This window comes from Paramormyrops kingsleyae, chromosome 13, assembly GCF_048594095.1.
Source record: "Paramormyrops kingsleyae isolate MSU_618 chromosome 13, PKINGS_0.4, whole genome shotgun sequence".
Lineage (NCBI taxonomy): Eukaryota > Metazoa > Chordata > Actinopteri > Osteoglossiformes > Mormyridae > Paramormyrops > Paramormyrops kingsleyae.
Genome location: NC_132809.1, coordinates 22,889,897 through 22,907,028, shown reverse-complemented (window position 1 = coordinate 22,907,028; position 17,132 = coordinate 22,889,897). Strand labels below are relative to the sequence as shown.

The 17,132-nt window shown below is 46.7% G+C and overlaps 1 protein-coding gene across 1 annotated transcript in view; it reads right to left on the bottom strand.

Annotated features, from left to right (window-relative positions):
* The window catches only part of LOC111845724 (solute carrier organic anion transporter family member 3A1-like), a 49,164-nt gene that overhangs the window by 6,191 nt on the left and 25,841 nt on the right, over window positions 1-17,132 (bottom strand). Inside the window, exons 3-8 of the mRNA XM_023815341.2 lie at window positions 7,397-7,495; window positions 4,684-4,944; window positions 3,986-4,150; window positions 2,947-3,145; window positions 1,279-1,414; window positions 285-454 (exon numbers count right to left, since the gene is read on the bottom strand). Of these exons, the coding sequence (XP_023671109.2) occupies window positions 285-454; window positions 1,279-1,414; window positions 2,947-3,145; window positions 3,986-4,150; window positions 4,684-4,944; window positions 7,397-7,495 (1,030 nt within the window). The remainder of the gene's footprint in view (window positions 1-284; window positions 455-1,278; window positions 1,415-2,946; window positions 3,146-3,985; window positions 4,151-4,683; window positions 4,945-7,396; window positions 7,496-17,132) is intronic.

The following is a 17,132-nucleotide window of genomic DNA, read 5'->3' as shown; positions in this document are numbered from 1 at the left end:
AACAACATGTTTCAAAAACGTTGGGACAGGGGCATGTTTACCACTGTGCGGCATCACCTCTTCTTTCACTAACAATCTGTAGATGTTTTGGAACTGAGGAGACCAGTTGCTGGAGTTTTGAAAATGAAATGTTGTCCTGTTCTTCTCTGATATAGGATTTAAACTGCTCATACTTAATCTGTGTGTGTATGTGGATTAGGTTTATATTACATTGTGGGGACCAAATGTGCCCCCACAGTGAGTGTGTGTGTCAGTGAGTGAGTGCTGGTGTGTCGGCGCTGTACCTGATGAGGATGATGACGGAGGGCGTCTGAGCCATGGCCCCGATCATGCTGCAGGCACATATGACACATAGGAAGGTGAGGAAGGCCTCTTGGCAGCCAGGGCTGGGACACTTCCCCGGGACAACCGTAGCGTTGTCACCGTCCCCCGGGATACAGGAGCAGCTTGTCAGCTACAGGCATGGGGGGGGGGGGGGGTTGTATTAGAGAATGGAGCTCCCACTGGGCAGGACCCTGGACAGCCAGCTCTGGACTGGCTCGCAAAGTCCCCTTCTCTCCAGTAACACCACACACTGATTCCGGAAGCTTCTACATGCTTATTTAACTGGCAAGTTAAAGTTGTTGCATGGAGTCTGGCTGAAGGTCCGGTTACACCAATCCTTACCCCCTAGCGACCCATTACAGTCACTTAGTGCAAATTTCTGCATGTGGGCTGGGTCAGTGTGCTGATGGACAGGTCAGTGTGCTGGTGGGCGGGTCAGTGTGGTGGTGGGCGGGTCAGTGTGGTGGATGGGCGGAGTCAGTGTGCTGATGGACAGGTCAGTGTGGTGGATGGGCGGAGTCAGTGTGCTGATGGGTAGGTCAGTGTGATGCATGGGGAGGGTCACTGTGCTGATGGGCAGGTCAGTGTGCTGATGGGCGGGGTTAGTGTGGTGGATGGGCGGAGTCAGTGTGCTGATGGGTAGGTCAGTGCGATGCATGGGCGGAGTCAGTGTGGTGGATGGGCGGGGTTAGTGTGCTGATGGGCAGGTAAGTGTGGTGCATGGGCGAGGTCAGTGTGCTGATGGGCGGAGTCAGTGTGGCGGATGGGCGAGGTTAGTGTGCTGATGGCCAGGGTCTGTGTGGCGGATGGGCGGGGTTAGTGTGCTGATGGGCGGGGTTAGTGTGCTGATGGGCGGAGTCAGTGTGCTGATAGCCAGGGTCTGTGTGCCGGATGGGCGAGGTCAGTGTGCTGATGGGCAGGTCTGTGTGGCGGATGGGCGAGGTCAGCACTCACAGGTCGCGTGCAGCCAGCAAAGCAGGCTGACAAGTAGGTGACTCCATCTGATCCGCACACAGGGCTGACAGAGGACGTGTAGCAGTTGCAGTTGTGAATGCAGGTGGCTTCCGGTCGCTCTCCCACCTTCAGGGTCCTGTGTGGACAGGTCACAATGACCTCAGCCCGTCTTTTCAAAAGCTATTTTATTCCACAATTTTTTTTTTCACAGCGATTTTAATCTTCGTGCATCTGGACCGTTTGCCGGACCGAACGAAGGTGACCTCTTATTGGACCTGATACAGCAACATTACAGGCGACCCTGAGACGCACACAGGACTGCACAGATGCTCTGTGGGCGGCACTGTGGCCTCACACCTCCCGGGTCAGGGGTGCAAATCCCATTCCGTGTGTGTAGCGTTTGCTGGCTCCCCATTATCCAGCCTCCTGCAGGTAATCAGCTCTCTAGCTGAATAGTTCACTGTAAACCACCTGCAGTGTAGGAGCTGGATGCACACAGCACTGTATCACTGTTTTCCAGATACGCGTCACAAGTGATTAGACAAGTAGATGTTTTCAGAGTCCGTACTGAATATGAATCAAAATGTATCGATCTTCATAAAAAACATGCATGTAAATATGAAATGAAATGCCAGTCCATCTTTATTAAACTCACAAAACAAATAACAAGTATTCAGCTTCATTAAGATGCAAATTCATTAAGAGAAGTGCCCTCGGCGTTGCCTAGCGTTTGTGATGGTAATCCCAGGACCACTGCGGATTGGCCAATGAATAAAGACTCTTGTGATAGACAGATGGACATGGAGATATAGACTCCACAATACATCCTGCAGATTATGAACACATTTTGTGTTGTACGAACAGATTTAATCCTGCCTGAACGAGTTCCATCCTGATCTTAACAGCCGTGCACCCTGAAGTCAGTGCATAAGTCGTCATCATTTTTAACTTTCTGGATGGTTTCTGAGCATAAAAAGAGCAGTTACGTTTAATGATGGCGCTGTTGGGCATCTTTTTAACCATTAATGTTTTGGAAGTATTAGTTATTGTTCCCTTTTAACTGCATGAACTTTATATCATAGTTCGTATAAAATACCACTGCGGGATCCACAAGGGCTTCACATTATAAAATCGCATTATAATTTCATGCGACAGGCTTGTGTGCTTGTTCCACAATTTGCTATATTTTTCCTTATTTTTTAATGAACGCCCACATTTACTGACTCATAGGCTATAAGAAAATTGGACTGGTCAAAAAGGGACGTACTGGTGTTTTCTGAGGCTGAAAGGGATGCCTTGCACACTCAAGACCAGCAGCTAAAGTCTCTCCTGTACTGACATTATATTTTGGGTTGAATGCATTCAAAGTGGACTTAGATTTGTTAAAGAGGTCAGACCCCATGACGTGAATGATGAGCCTTGGACAGGCCGTGACAAATTTCCATTTTATTTTGAGGCCGCTGATTTAAAATAGCCCTGCATTTTCTAGTGTAAACAGCAAAATATTTTTCGGTAGTATTTTTCACTCAGTTTATTACCAAATGCCATTTCTGACTGAAAATCAATTAATAAATTTACTCTGGCTCTCTATACAGAAAATATATAAATAAAATAGAATGACATTAAATAACACACAAAAACAACACAAGCCTTTGAAGAACCACTTACTCGTTGCCATAGGCGATGGTCACCCCAGCAACAGGCCCCGTATCACATCCCAGGAAGAGAAAGGACACGTAGCAGGCAGTAGAGACCAAGTTAACCAGCATGGCCATGCGGACAGCGCCCAGGGCAGACAGGTTCAGCTTTTTCACCAGCAGCCCTCCCAGGAATATCCCGAGACAGGCACACGGAATCGCTGTCATGCCTGCAAGACCGGAGGAACGGGGTTACACTGGAGACCCCCTCACCAGCCCCCCCACTAAAGAATTCAAACCAAAGCCCAGGAAGACCTAGAGAAGCACTGCATCATCATCATCACAGTACAGTTTAGCGGGACACACCAACATTTGTGACAAAAGATAGACAACAGCCAACAAAAGGGTAGGTGATCTCATACACCCCCCCTATTCAAATCGGGCCCTCGATTCCAAATCCAGACCTTGTTTTCAAGTCTCCCAGACAATTAGGTTAATAATTATTGATTCTGATTGGCCAGAGGCTTCACAACTGGCTCTCAGGTAAAGGAAGGCTGTAAAAGCAGCAGTGCTCGGCCCTTTAGGACCGTGATTTGAATATCCGTGTCATACACCATGAACCTGCAGTCAGGTCAGGCTGCACTTGTACTGAAAGCCTGAATCAGTCGGTACATGTTACAGTGACTGCCAGTTCACACCAGCAAGGGATGAGAACAGCATTTTCCTGTAGCGGGCCATTTTACCAACATGTGATATACTATAACATAAGCCAGTCCTCAGTAATCAAATGTTGGAAACCCCTACTATAGAGGAGTTTTTCCAAACCCAGTCCTCAGCGACCCCTAGACAGTACACATTTTTGCTCCCTCCCAGCTCCCAGCCAATTGGGGACACCAAGCATTTAGTATCGGTATGTCGGGACCTGGGAGGGAGCAAAAATGTGTACTGTCTGGGGGTCCACGAGGACTGAAATGAGAAACATTATTATAGAGGGAAGCTGCAGTCACGGGGGCTGACCTTGTGTTCATGTGACATGGGCATGTCCAAGGATGGGAGGACGGGTCACCTACCTAGGAGCTGATTGGCCGAGGAGGTGGTGAGGTTGAACTGCTGCTCAAGGTACTTCCCCAGGAAGGCGGCAAAGCCGGCAACCACAGCGATCTCCATGCAGGCGGCCAGGATTATACAGGTGAACACGGGGTTGGAAAGCAGGTGCTTGGTCACTCTGGGAATGACTAGAGATGGGGGAGAATAAAGGAGTAAGTAAACAGAACAGGCCGGAAGGCATATACAAAATTCACAAAACAAACAGACTCAAGCGCAATTTCATCCTCGAGGAGTAACACGGCAGAAAGTGGCAGCCCGAGGGGGAGTGAGGCCCAGTTAGCACAGTGAGCTGACATGCTTTGTGTTGCTACGTGCTAATTAACAGAGAACAGGAGTGAACAAGGTGACGAGAAAGTGTCTAAGAAGAATCTTGGTCATAAAATTTCAGGTACTGAGTGAAAAAGAAAAAAATCATCAGTCAAAGAACAACTTGATTTTATAAAGTGTTTTAAACTTAATGAATGGGAGGGGTAGGGTTAGGGTTAGGTTTAGGTGTTCAGTCATCATTCCTGACACCATTTCTTCCATAAACACTATTTTCAAATGTTAAGACCCCCATTATGCATAGATTGAGGTTTTAGAGCAGAAACACATGCATGTTTTTAATGCTCCCCATGTGACCCTGATGTGACCTCTGCATGATCCCCACGTGACCTCTCACCCTTGAGATGCTCGCAGCAAGAGATGCCGGCCCCAGGTTCATGCATTGGCAGGGTCCCATTACTGGGCTTGGTGTGGTCGTAGTCGGGCTGTAGGCCATCAGGGAGCATGGCCCGGTCGCTTTCGGGCCTGGCAACCGCCAGCGACTGCGGGAAGCCAAACATGAAGATCGCGGAGAAGAAGAGTAAGGCACCGCAGAGGAGAAAGCCGCCCCACCAGGCACCGATCCAGCGTGGGTCGTCTGGGGTGATCTCCAGCATGCCTGTGGGAACACGCAGACCTCAGTGAAACAGGACAGGATGTACAGGTATAAGGACAGCGTACAAGTTTAAGTACAGGCTGTACAGGTGTAAGGAGAGTATACCAGTTTGAGGGTAGGCTGTATAGGTGTAAGGAGAGTATACCAGTTTGAGGATAGGCTGTATAGGTGTAAGGAGAGTATACCAGTTTGAGGATAGGCTGTATAGGTGTAAGGAGAGTATACCAGTTTGAAGATAGGCTGTATAAGTGTAAGGAGAGTATACCAGTTTGAAGATAGGCTGTATAAGTGTAAGGAGAGTATACCAGTTTGAGGATAGGCTGTATAGGTGTAAGGAGAGTATACCGGTTTGAGGGTAGGCTGTATAAGTGTAAGGAGAGTATACCAGTTTGAGGATAGGCTGTATAGGTGTAAGGAGAGTATACCAGTTTGAAGATAGGCTGTATAAGTGTAAGGAGAGTATACCAGTTTGAGGATAGGCTGTATAGGTGTAAGGAGAGTATACCAGTTTGAGGGTAGGCTGTACAGGTGTAAGGAGAGTATATCAGTTTGAGGATAGGCTGTATAGGTGTAACGAGAGTATACCAGTTTGAGGATAGGCTGTATAAGTGTAAGGAGAGTATACCAGTTTGAGGATAGGCTGTATAGGTGTAAGGAGAGTATACCAGTTTGAGGATAGGCTGTATAAGTGTAAGGACAGTATACCAGTTTGAGGATAGGCTGTATAAGTGTAAGGACAGTATACCGGTTTGAAGATAGGCTGTATAAGTGTAAGGAGAGTATACCAGTTTGAGGATAGGCTGTATAGGTGTAAGGAGAGTATACCAGTTTGAGGGTAGGCTGTACAGGTGTAAGGAGAGTATATCAGTTTGAGGATAGGCTGTATAGGTGTAACGAGAGTATACCAGTTTGAGGATAGGCTGTATAAGTGTAAGGAGAGTATACCAGTTTGAGGATAGGCTGTATAGGTGTAAGGAGAGTATACCAGTTTGAGGATAGGCTGTATAAGTGTAAGGACAGTATACCAGTTTGAGGATAGGCTGTATAAGTGTAAGGACAGTATACCGGTTTGAGGGTAGGCTGTATAGGTGTAAGGAGAGTATACCAGTTTGAAGATAGGCTGTATAAGTGTAAGGAGAGTATACCAGTTTGAGGATAGGCTGTATAGGTGTAAGGAGAGTATACCAGTTTGAAGATAGGCTGTATAAGTGTAAGGAGAGTATACCAGTTTGAAGATAGGCTGTATAAGTGTAAGGAGAGTATACCAGTTTGAGGATAGGCTGTATATGTGTAAGGAGAGTATACCGGTTTGAGGGTAGGCTGTATAAGTGTAAGGAGAGTATACCAGTTTGAGGATAGGCTGTATAGGTGTAAGGAGAGTATACCAGTTTGAAGATAGGCTGTATAAGTGTAAGGAGAGTATACCAGTTTGAGGATAGGCTGTATAGGTGTAAGGAGAGTATACCAGTTTGAGGGTAGGCTGTACAGGTGTAAGGAGAGTATATCAGTTTGAGGATAGGCTGTATAGGTGTAACGAGAGTATACCAGTTTGAGGATAGGCTGTATAAGTGTAAGGAGAGTATACCAGTTTGAGGATAGGCTGTATAGGTGTAAGGAGAGTATACCAGTTTGAGGATAGGCTGTATAAGTGTAAGGACAGTATACCAGTTTGAGGATAGGCTGTATAGGTGTAAGGAGAGTATACCAGTTTGAGGATAGGCTGTATAAGTGTAAGGACAGTATACCAGTTTGAGGATAGGCTGTATAAGTGTAAGGACAGTATACCAGTTTGAGGATAGGCTGTATAGGTGTAAGGAGAGTATACCAGTTTGAGGGTAGGCTGTATAGGTGTAAGGAGAGTATACCAGTTTGAGGGTAGGCTGTATAAGTGTAAGGAGAGTACACCAGTTTGAGGGTAGGCTGTATAGGTGTAAGGAGAGTATACCAGTTTGAGGATAGGCTGTATATGTGTTTGAGGGTAGGCTGTATAAGTGTAAGGAGAGTATACCAGTTTGAGGGTAGGCTGTATAGGTGTAAGGAGAGTATACCAGTTTGAGGATAGGCTGTATATGTGTTTGAGGGTAGGCTGTATAAGTGTAAGGAGAGTATACCAGTTTGAGGATAGGCTGTATAGGTGTAAGGAGAGTATACCAGTTTGAGGATAGGCTGTATAAGTGTAAGGACAGCATACAGATGTGAGAACAGGCTGTAAACGTGAGGACAGTGTATTCGTGAAAGGACAGGGTGTACAGGTGTAACTACAACGTATCGGTTTGCGGATAGAGTATATAGGTGTAACTGCACTGTACATGTGTGAGGAACGGGCATGCAGGTGTAGCTGTACAGTGTACAGACGTGAGGATAGGTTTCTACAGATGTGAGACAGGGTGTACAGATGTGAGACAGGGTATATAGGTGTGACGACAGTGTGTACCAGCACAGGGGTGAGACTCACTGGTGTCGATGAAGACAGCATCCACGTAAAACTTTGTGCAAAGGGATCCCAGGATGAAGCCGCAGGCTGGTCCAAACACCAGTGTTGAAAATAAGATTCCTGCAGTGAAGCACAACACAGTGGAGCCTCAGTAAACAGGAGCAGTCACTGCAATTCTCAGGAAGCTCCTTATTGAGAGGAGGGGGGGTTACTGATTTACTGAAATCCCACCCAACTTATGGAGGCAGACCTGGTACACAGAGACCCCCTGGGTGACAGATGCAGATGCCCTCTGGATCAATATTTATGGAGAAGCATGAAAGGCTCAAAGTAAACTAAACAAAACACTCGGGATCCTCAGTATTAACAATGGCTCATTAGAGCTGGAGTTATTTTTGGGCTGCAGCTTTAATTAAATGTCTGACTTCTGCAATCTGTAGAACGACACAAAAAAGCAACATGAATGAGTCCGGAATGAACCCGGCCCCTTCCGTCTGCAGTGGGACTGGGGGAAATTTGGCCGCATCAGTGGAGATCGGGGCTGTTTCTGGGGTATATTAGTGAGCTCGCTCTCAGATTTCCCGTCAGTCTGACACGGCCGAATGGAGACATAAACCAGTCCAAGCAAAAGCCTGACAGGCCACTCACAACGCTGGTCAGCATGGTTACCAGGTTAGCCGCAGTAGCCAGACAGCTTGATGCATCAGTGGTTCAATAGACCCCCCCAAATATACCCTCAGAGTCTGAACACTGCCCTTTGAGTGCGAGGCTCAGTGCTGCTGGGGGACAGTTTGTGTAAGCTTTGCTTCACAGTGTGGTGGGGGCAGCCTTGGGGTCACAAGGGCTGACATCCCTATTCCATAAGATTACAACTGAACACAGAAGAGCTCTTAGTACAATACCTGAACTCTGCTTTAATTACAAAAATAACAATATTACTATGTACAAGGGCATGCTATCATTCACTAATTTGGCTTCAGGTTTTAAGTAATTTTCATAGTAATTATTAACATCCATAATTCATGTCTTCTTAGACAAACAGCTGTAAACAGGAAAACAAATTTTTGCTCAGGTTGCAGTTCCAGCTTTCACCAAGAGGGGGCAGAATCAGCACAGTATGACATAGTGCTGTCTCTTGTGCCTGAAAGGCATGGAAACAGAAAGGCATAGAAAAGGCAAAGGGTGCAATTGTTTCCCAATGAAATAGCATGTCAATGAAATCAGGTTTTGCTACAAAAAAATGACCAAGACCTGGTAGTATTAAGATAAACCTTTCTGTAACCACGGCGATAAAGCCCTCACCGCTTATCTGATGAACAGTCACATGGGGCATCGATTACGGATCGATCCGAGATTGCAGGAAATCCACTGAAACTGTTCCTGCTCAGCTTAGATACGTCGGGAAATGTTTTTAAACATAATATTATTCCCAGTATATGAACAATGAAACGCTGAAGTCTGCACGGGGTTTGTTATGATGGCATAACGATAGGATGTGGAGTCTTTTATATTATGCAGCCATCGAACAATTAAAACATCATTGTGCAAGAATAACTGAACTAATTCCACTGCAGTAACTCATTTCCTCAGCTGGTAAGACGCGAGGAGCAGACGCAGTGAAGCACTGCTTCAGAGTGGAGGCCTGTGCAGAAGGTCTGCTCTCCACCTGGGACCTCAGCTGTGGTCGGCCTGCCGTGACGCGTCTCCGACAGCACGAGCTGCAGGCTTTGGGGGAGGGACAAGAGCAGAGGTGACTAGGCAGCTTCGGCCCCCAGAGACCACAGACGTTAGATCTGCTATCAGTTGCACTAATGTCTATCGCCAACGTCCATCGTCACCATGTTCGGAGGAATTCAAAGGCTCTCGCTGTATCACTCCGGGAGAAAAATGTATTTACTCTGCATGTAGAATCCTGCACACTCGCCTTGCTTGTGAGCGTATTAATATTCATTTAAATCAGGGCGGCAGTTCCTGTGTCCAGCTGAAAAACACCGAATCCAAACCGCCCATTGCACAGGGTGGATGAGTCTGACCGAGCAGCATCCAGACATCTGGTGACACGGTACGGGTCATCACTTATGTCACCAATGCGGGCGCGACCCTCACCCCAGCGTCCCTGTACTCGCATCTGTTGGTAATTCTGTGCATCACTTGCTGCGTTTTTCACTAAACACTGATTCAGAAGAGACACCCCCCCCCCCAACCCCCCTGCCTGCCCTCCACACAGATTACGACTATCTGAACAGAAGCGCTGATGCACACTGTTGGCACTGGAGAGCGTGTGCTGCCCACTGGCACAGCCCTGGCTCCTCCCCCTGCCCCCAAGCCTCTGCTGCAATCCTGGAGCCACTGGTCTGCCCCCTCGTATGCAGCGGTGGCCACCCTCCGTCTGGACGCAGGGACTGCGACGTGACCTATTCCGACACAGAGCCCAAGATGGCCGCCCGTCGAGCCGATATGTCAGGGCCGCTTCCTTGCACCGTGTCCCTCCCGCCCCCCCAGGCAACATGGAAAGAGAAGCAAGTCATCCTGGACTCATCTCCATGCTGATTTAGTGCGCCTGTGTCAGCCATTATTTGAGTGAAGGGATAGATATTTGACGGTGGCTTTTGGACAAAGCCTGACAAATAACCATGGCCACGTTCCCAAAAAAACACTCTTAAACACACCAGCGGCTGTAGGCAGCCCACTTACTGCGCTGGCAGGGATTCTTAAAAGCATATTAAAGCATATCAGACAGAAATAATGTGAGCGAAATAAAAGAAGCACAAATCATAGTATTAAAAATGCTATAGCACAGAAAATGAGAAGCAGAAAATATAGCCCTCTGCTTAAGATTTTTAAATGAAGAAGGAAAACAAAGAAAAGCAAGAAGATCTTGAACATTCACAAGAACCTGCATTGGACTAGTGGCAGAAAAACATCATCGACCAATGACAGCAACGTACCATCGACCAATGACAGCAACCTACCATCAACCAAAGACAGCGACCTACCATCAACCAATGACAATAACCTACTATTGACCAATGACGGCAACCTATTAGTGACCAATGACAGCAACTTACCATTGACCAATGACAGCGATCTATCAATGACCAATGACAGAGGCCAATAACACTAGCTGCCATTAGCCAATATGAGCTCTGTGATAAAGGAGACAGGCATCGATCAGCTTTCCATATGCACTCGCCTTGCCTGCCACACCTAATTAATAAACACAACCCAATCACTGTGTTTCTGTAGCTGGCTGCAGGTCAAGGCCGTAATTCTGAGCCGCCCCATAAGCACTTCGCTTTCGACGAGGACACTGCGCCCTGGTGTATTTGGCTCACAAACTCTCTGGTCAGCCTCACTGGCCTGAGGTCAGCACAGCACCATCCCGTTCCTCTTCCAAGCAGTAAAAGCTACAAGACGGATTTAGGCACGCTTTCACTTTCACTGAAGGATCTTTGTTCAACCAGAAGGAAGTGACACTTACACTAGTGCCTCTGTTCCTGTCATTTATCAGAAGGCCCATCAGAGAGGCTCGTTTCAAACCTGCAACAGCTGGTGCTAAAGCAAATATTGCAAAAACTCCTAACACCATCTGCTTCCCAGAAAGTAATACTCTGATAGATGTGATTACTGGCCATGTTTACAGCGCATGTGAGTTGCTTGATCTTTATTAGTTTAAGTCATCAGTTTAGGGGTGAGATAAACATCTGTCAGTCCAGCATTAAGGTATTTTTCAGACAGGGAGATCTCTAGAATTAATTAAAAAAACTGAATCATTGTAAAATAATCAGTGGTGACTAAATGATTTAGTACTTTGCATTTTTAATGTTCTTCTGGTTCATCTCCGTATGAAACAAGCACAGCTGTTACAGCCACATATATGTAAGAGTCCTGGAGATCTGCTGTTGTCGGGCTGCCTTTGAAAACTGGCCAGCTGCAAGCCAAATTTGGCCTTTCGCAGTAGGCGTACGCTCCTGGGTGTTTCCTTAGAGACGCCGGTGTTGACATTTCATAGCGACGCAGCAACGGCCCTCAGCCGCACAGGAAACACAAGGCAGGAAGCGAGAACTGAGTAATTACCTTTCGGGCGAATAACTGTGAGGACAAACCCACAACCGCTGACACACAGAAATTTCCCATCGAAGGCGATGTTTGCCCCTGGTAACAGATCAAATATTCAGCACTTGCCGTAGCTAAGCAATGGAGCCACGATGCAAAGCAGTCAGAGTAAATCCTGTCAAAACACAGTGTTTTTTTATGAAATTGATATTTCAGGAGGAAGTTTCTGTGAGCTATTCACTTGAAAGTACCGCTTGCTGGCTGTGTCAGAAGCAGAACACTGGGAATAATGTCATAGAGATGTGAAATCATGAGGAAGGGGGGCCTTGTTACACCACTGGGGCCTCTGGAGCCTCTGTAGGCCTATTTAGAGCCCTCATTACGGGCTAATGTAAGCGGGACGGTGCTTCTGGGTCTCAGCATCCCAGAAGGACGTGTCGCACACGAGAGGCAGGTAGGTAACAGAGCTGAAGTCTCGCTGACAGCAGACACTCAACCTCCCTGGAGGAGACGAAAGGGATCTATTTGATCATGCCAGATACAGTCAAGTATAGTCAGATAGAGTCAGTATCAGCCAAGACAGACACAGAGAGTGAAGTGCGTTCAGGTTGGATTCAGGATCAGCCTAGCAAAGTCACACAGATCCAGAGTCAGGAACAGTCTAGTGTGCCCATACAAGTCTCAGTCCTGCACATCTCTGTCAGGTCACTTTCCACTGCCCCTCCAATGTTCCCCCCTTTTTTCTCCTTTCACCCCAGATTGGACATTTGCTCATCTACCTCTGACCCATCTGCGTGCCCGCCACCAGCTGGCAAGCAGTATATGAGGCAGGTGTTTGCTGGGGGGCGTATGGGGGGGTGGAGGGGTGTTATCACAGCCGTCCAAGGGCCAAGTGGCCCTGAGAGAGAGCGAGTACCCACCCAAGACACACGAGTCCTGGGTGATGGATTGTCCCCTGTCAATAAGGGGGGGGAGAGGATGGACTGTGGAGGCAGGAAGCCGGACGCCCCCCCCCCCCACACACAGGCCCCTTCCCGCCAGTGCGACACTTCAGAGTGTGTAGATTTATGATGGTGTCTCTGAGAGCCTCCACCCAACCCAGCCTTCATCAAGCCACAAGTCTTTCCTGTGAAGATCAGCCACAGAAAAACTCGTCATAAAAGCACAGTCGTGTGTTTACACGATCCGACTGTACGGTTAAAGAAGACCAGCACCTCCTTTCGGTCCCATCGAGCCTCGATTCTTGCTCCCGAACGTTACAGCCACCACTTAACTGTGAAGCCGCTGAAACAATCCAGAAGTCCCATCAAAATGATAAAATGCACAACAGACAGAAAGCACATCAAAAATAAAATGCATCTTCCTAACATGCTCTGAACATGCCTGACTATGAATCAATATTGCTGAACCCTTGCATTTGCTAGCTTGCTAACCCTTCCAGCCAAAGCCACGTAGCAGTTCATCACTGGTAGCTTTTTCCCTGGCAGACTCTGAGATTACTTTACTGAAGCGGTTACCCTGGCGACAAACGTGAAAGTATCAAAAAGTGTCATTTGTTTATGGATTATTTTTTCTCCTGAACCGTGGACATATCTCCTGAATCAGAGCATCTCTGCTGTAATTAAATAAGCTAGTTGATGCTTGCTGTCTTGGTTCAAGATTCATTTACCAGACCAGAGCCGTAGAAAGGTCCCTTGGTTATTGATGTAATGAAGCTCCCTAAATGACATGAATTAACCATGAGTGCTGCCCATCTCCCATTAGGCTATAAACAAAGGAACTGCACTTCTATTTTAGCTAATTTAATGGCTCATAATCACTGCAGGATCTACCCATAGGTTGGGAGATCTACATGCTAAGTTTAACATGAAAGATCCAAGGCACTGAAATCCTTGTGAAAGTTTAAGCAGCTGCACCGAGCCCAACCTCAGCCCTCTGCGGACCCTTCAGTCAAAAGTGGAAGACAGATGGCAAAATGACAGGAGGAAGAGAATCTCTCACCCAGGTAATGTAATGCGTTCAGTGAAGCAGAGCATGATAGTGAAGCAAGTAACCCAGCTTCACAATAGTGGAGGATGAAGGATGTCATTCAGGCGATAGAGACATACACTCCCAGCCCGGTTCACATTAAAACATCATACGCCGCAAAGCCCCCTAGTGTCTATTAAACCCACCAGACCGGCTGTCAAAAATAGATGTTGGGGTGTTGGTGAGACCTGAACAGTTACTGTTATATCTGTGGCTGTTTTGGGGACTGAAAATGGTTGACATCCCTTGTGAAACATTCTGGGAACAAAACTCTTAAAAATCAGAAAATCGAATTACACCCCAATTTCTTAGAAAACCATTTGTCTCTCTTTAGAATGAAAACTCTCTATGGGATCCTATGGCATAAAATATTCCAGCAAATCTGGTTCATTGGCAACAATGCAAAATGATTTAAGACCATGGTGCAAAACTGAGTACGACCCAGTGAAGGTCTTAGGAATAAAACTTGATAAAACCTAATTAAGAGGAACTCGACAACAGATGAGTCCACTCAATCATCACACAGGTGGCCGCTAGATAATTAATGGTGGTATTTCACAAATAAAATCCCCCCCGATTCAGTACTGACAATAATGGCACCACATGGAAGAGAAGTGTCACAAGACTCGAGAATGAAAGTCATTTTTTTACACAAAAAAGGTTAAGGCTACAAGAAAATTGGCAAAGGATTGCTAACCAGTCAGACTACAGTAGCAAAAGTGATTCAAAAAAATGGATGGACTTGTAGCAAGCTCTCTGAGACGTCCAGGCCCTCTGTGGAAGCTAACACCTCGACATGAGCGTTTGTGACGTGAAGAGTTCAGGAAAATCACCATGCAAATTTGTCACAGTCAGCTAAAGCAATAGAAAGCCAAACTAGGGTGATTGTTTCCCGTGACGTAATACGACATACACTGCAGGGGAGTGATGTGCAAGGATGCTGTCTGTGAGGGAAGCCACTGCTCAAACCAGTGCACAAAAAGCCGGTTTAGTATTTGCCGGGGCCCCGGTGACGGAGGTGAAGACTATTGGGACTCTACACTTTGGAATGATGACATAAAGGTAAATGTTTTCAGAATGGATGGCGTCCAAACTGTATGACGTCTCAAGGGCGAGGAGTATGATGAAACATGCATGGTACCCCCAGTAAAGCATGGTGGTGGCACTGTTCTTCCGTGGGGGTGTGAGTGCTGCAGGTGTCGGGGAATTACACTTCACTGATGGCATCATGAATTCACAGATATGCTGAAAGAGAGGATGGTACCATCTCTCTGTGCCAGGGTGACGGGGCACTCCTTCAACATGACAGTGACCCAAAACATACATCCAAGGCCACTGCTGCATTTCTGGGGAAGAACAGAGTGAAAGTGATTCTGTGGTCAGCTGACCTCAACCCAAAGGGCACCTGTGGGGAGTTCTGGAAGGACAGGCTGAGCATCATTCCCCATCCAGCATCCAGGTTCTGGAAGAGCTCATTCTCCAATAATGGACACCATACAAAATATTAGATTTGGTAGAATTTGTTGTAGGGTGCATTCATTTTTGCAACACTTCATTTGAGTAAAGTTTACTATTTTCTTATCCTAATGATGTTGGTGATCAAGTTTTTATGTTGCTAATTAAAGAAATGTTTAATAAAACTCAGTTTTGTCAAAAATCTGCTGATTGCTCTGGGGGATGTTCTCGTTTATGCTGGGTACTGTATGTCTCTTGTGAAATCGAGGGTCTGAGTGCATTAATGTACTGTCAACCAATCTCCTCTTCTTTATTCCTCTTCATTTCATGTGAAGGCACTTGAGAAATGCTTTAGAACCTGGCTTTATTCAGTCCTTTCAAGTAACAGAGTTGAATTCCTGGCTAGTTTTTTTTCTAGAAGCTTCTGAAGTATCATATGATACAGGAATGCATGGAATTGTTGTCCATCTCCCCCACCTAATGTGGCTCAGACAGTCAGCACAGCACATTCTGTCCGGCTTTGAGTAACATGTGGCGGTTTCTGGAGAACGACAGTCACAGACTCGTAGATAATTCTGGCTCTTTATCCAAGTGAGACTGAGCTCCTATTCCCCCACTGTCAAGAATAACATCACGTTGTCCTGAGGGCCGTTTTCAAAGGCAACTTGGCGTGAGGGGATTTTAAGCAATTAGCAGCAGCGATAGAATATACAGACACTCCTCCACTTACAAACGAGATACGTTCCGAACAGTCGTTCGTAACTTGAAATGTTCGTAAGTTGTTATTCAACATCATTTAAGGGTATACTGTACGCAACTACAAAGAACTAGGAACTAGGAACTGGGAGTACGCACGCTACGCTGCTGCGCGGCGGGAGTAGCAGCCAGAAGTCGTACTAGGAGGAATTGGTGCGCAGAAAAAAAAATTGATGTTTCGGACAGGAAACGGTAGCCGAAGGAACGCAATTTGGACTTACAGTCCTCTTCGTTCATATGTCTGAAAGTACATAAGTTGAAAGTTCGTAAATAGAGGAGCATCTGTATTTATAACTTTTCTGCAAAGTTTGATGAGAATAAACCAACAAGCAGCCTCAATTTAGCATCACTAAACTCCCTGTGCTTCTTCGAATAGCCAGAGTCTCTGCTCTGGGTAAACAGCTGTGGAAGATGGGTGGATTGATGTGTCCAATAGCAATTACAGGCTACGGTTATTTATATTTATTGCCGTGGCAGTGAGAGGGTACACACTGGCTTCATTGTATCTCGGAGCCATCCTTTCCTTCACAAAGCCAGGACCCATCTGATCAGTGAGTGGCCATCAACCAATCATTCTCTGCCACATCCAAAGATGGCTTGGCTTATCACATGCAGCAGAGAACTATGAGCACCTGGCTTTATTTACTCAGATAATAATGTCCTGGCTTCCATTATAGCGCTCGGAAAACATTAATAGGTCAGTTTCTTTCTGAAATAAACGTAACACAAATGCTCCGTTGTCTTACCATCTGGTTCACAGTAACATTTGATCATTTTAATGACGCGTGGCCTTCTAAGGTGGACAACACAGGATATGATACAAGTCTGAATTATAGCAGACGGCACCCTATAGTTTGACGTAATGTTAAGCGAGAGGTTTGTAGAGCTATAATGTGAAACTGCATAAATGTATGGCTATTAGATGTTGTTCTGATAAGTGGAAATATATATAAAACCACCATTTACTTAACAAGCAAGCTTCCGTAAATCCATACAACATGCATTCTACTGAGAACCTTCTGGAATGTTAGCCAGAAAGAAAAACGACCCAACCACTGCTGTGACAAATGCCGCTTTCACCACACACAATTCCCGCTGGTCACATCAGGGTGGAATCTCCCGGAAGGTCTGCCGGATGGGGCTGGTCACTGCATCGAGTTTGAGCGCATGACATCACGTGACAGGAATGGTTGCCATGTGGATGGACGGGATAACCTGACACTTCTTAAAGCTGAGATGGTCGTCAGAGAGAAGGGCAGACGTCACACATCACGCTTGTCACGCCGGCCTAGTTACATCACAATAGCCGGGGGGGGACATAGCAGGCCGCTGATGTGAGTGGGACTGACACGTATTAGGCATTTCAGAGGGATGGTGAACCCTCCAGGCCAAACAGGGGGGCAGGCACAGGGTGACCCCCCCCCCGTACAGATGCCACGCCCACCCCCCCCCCCCCCCCCAC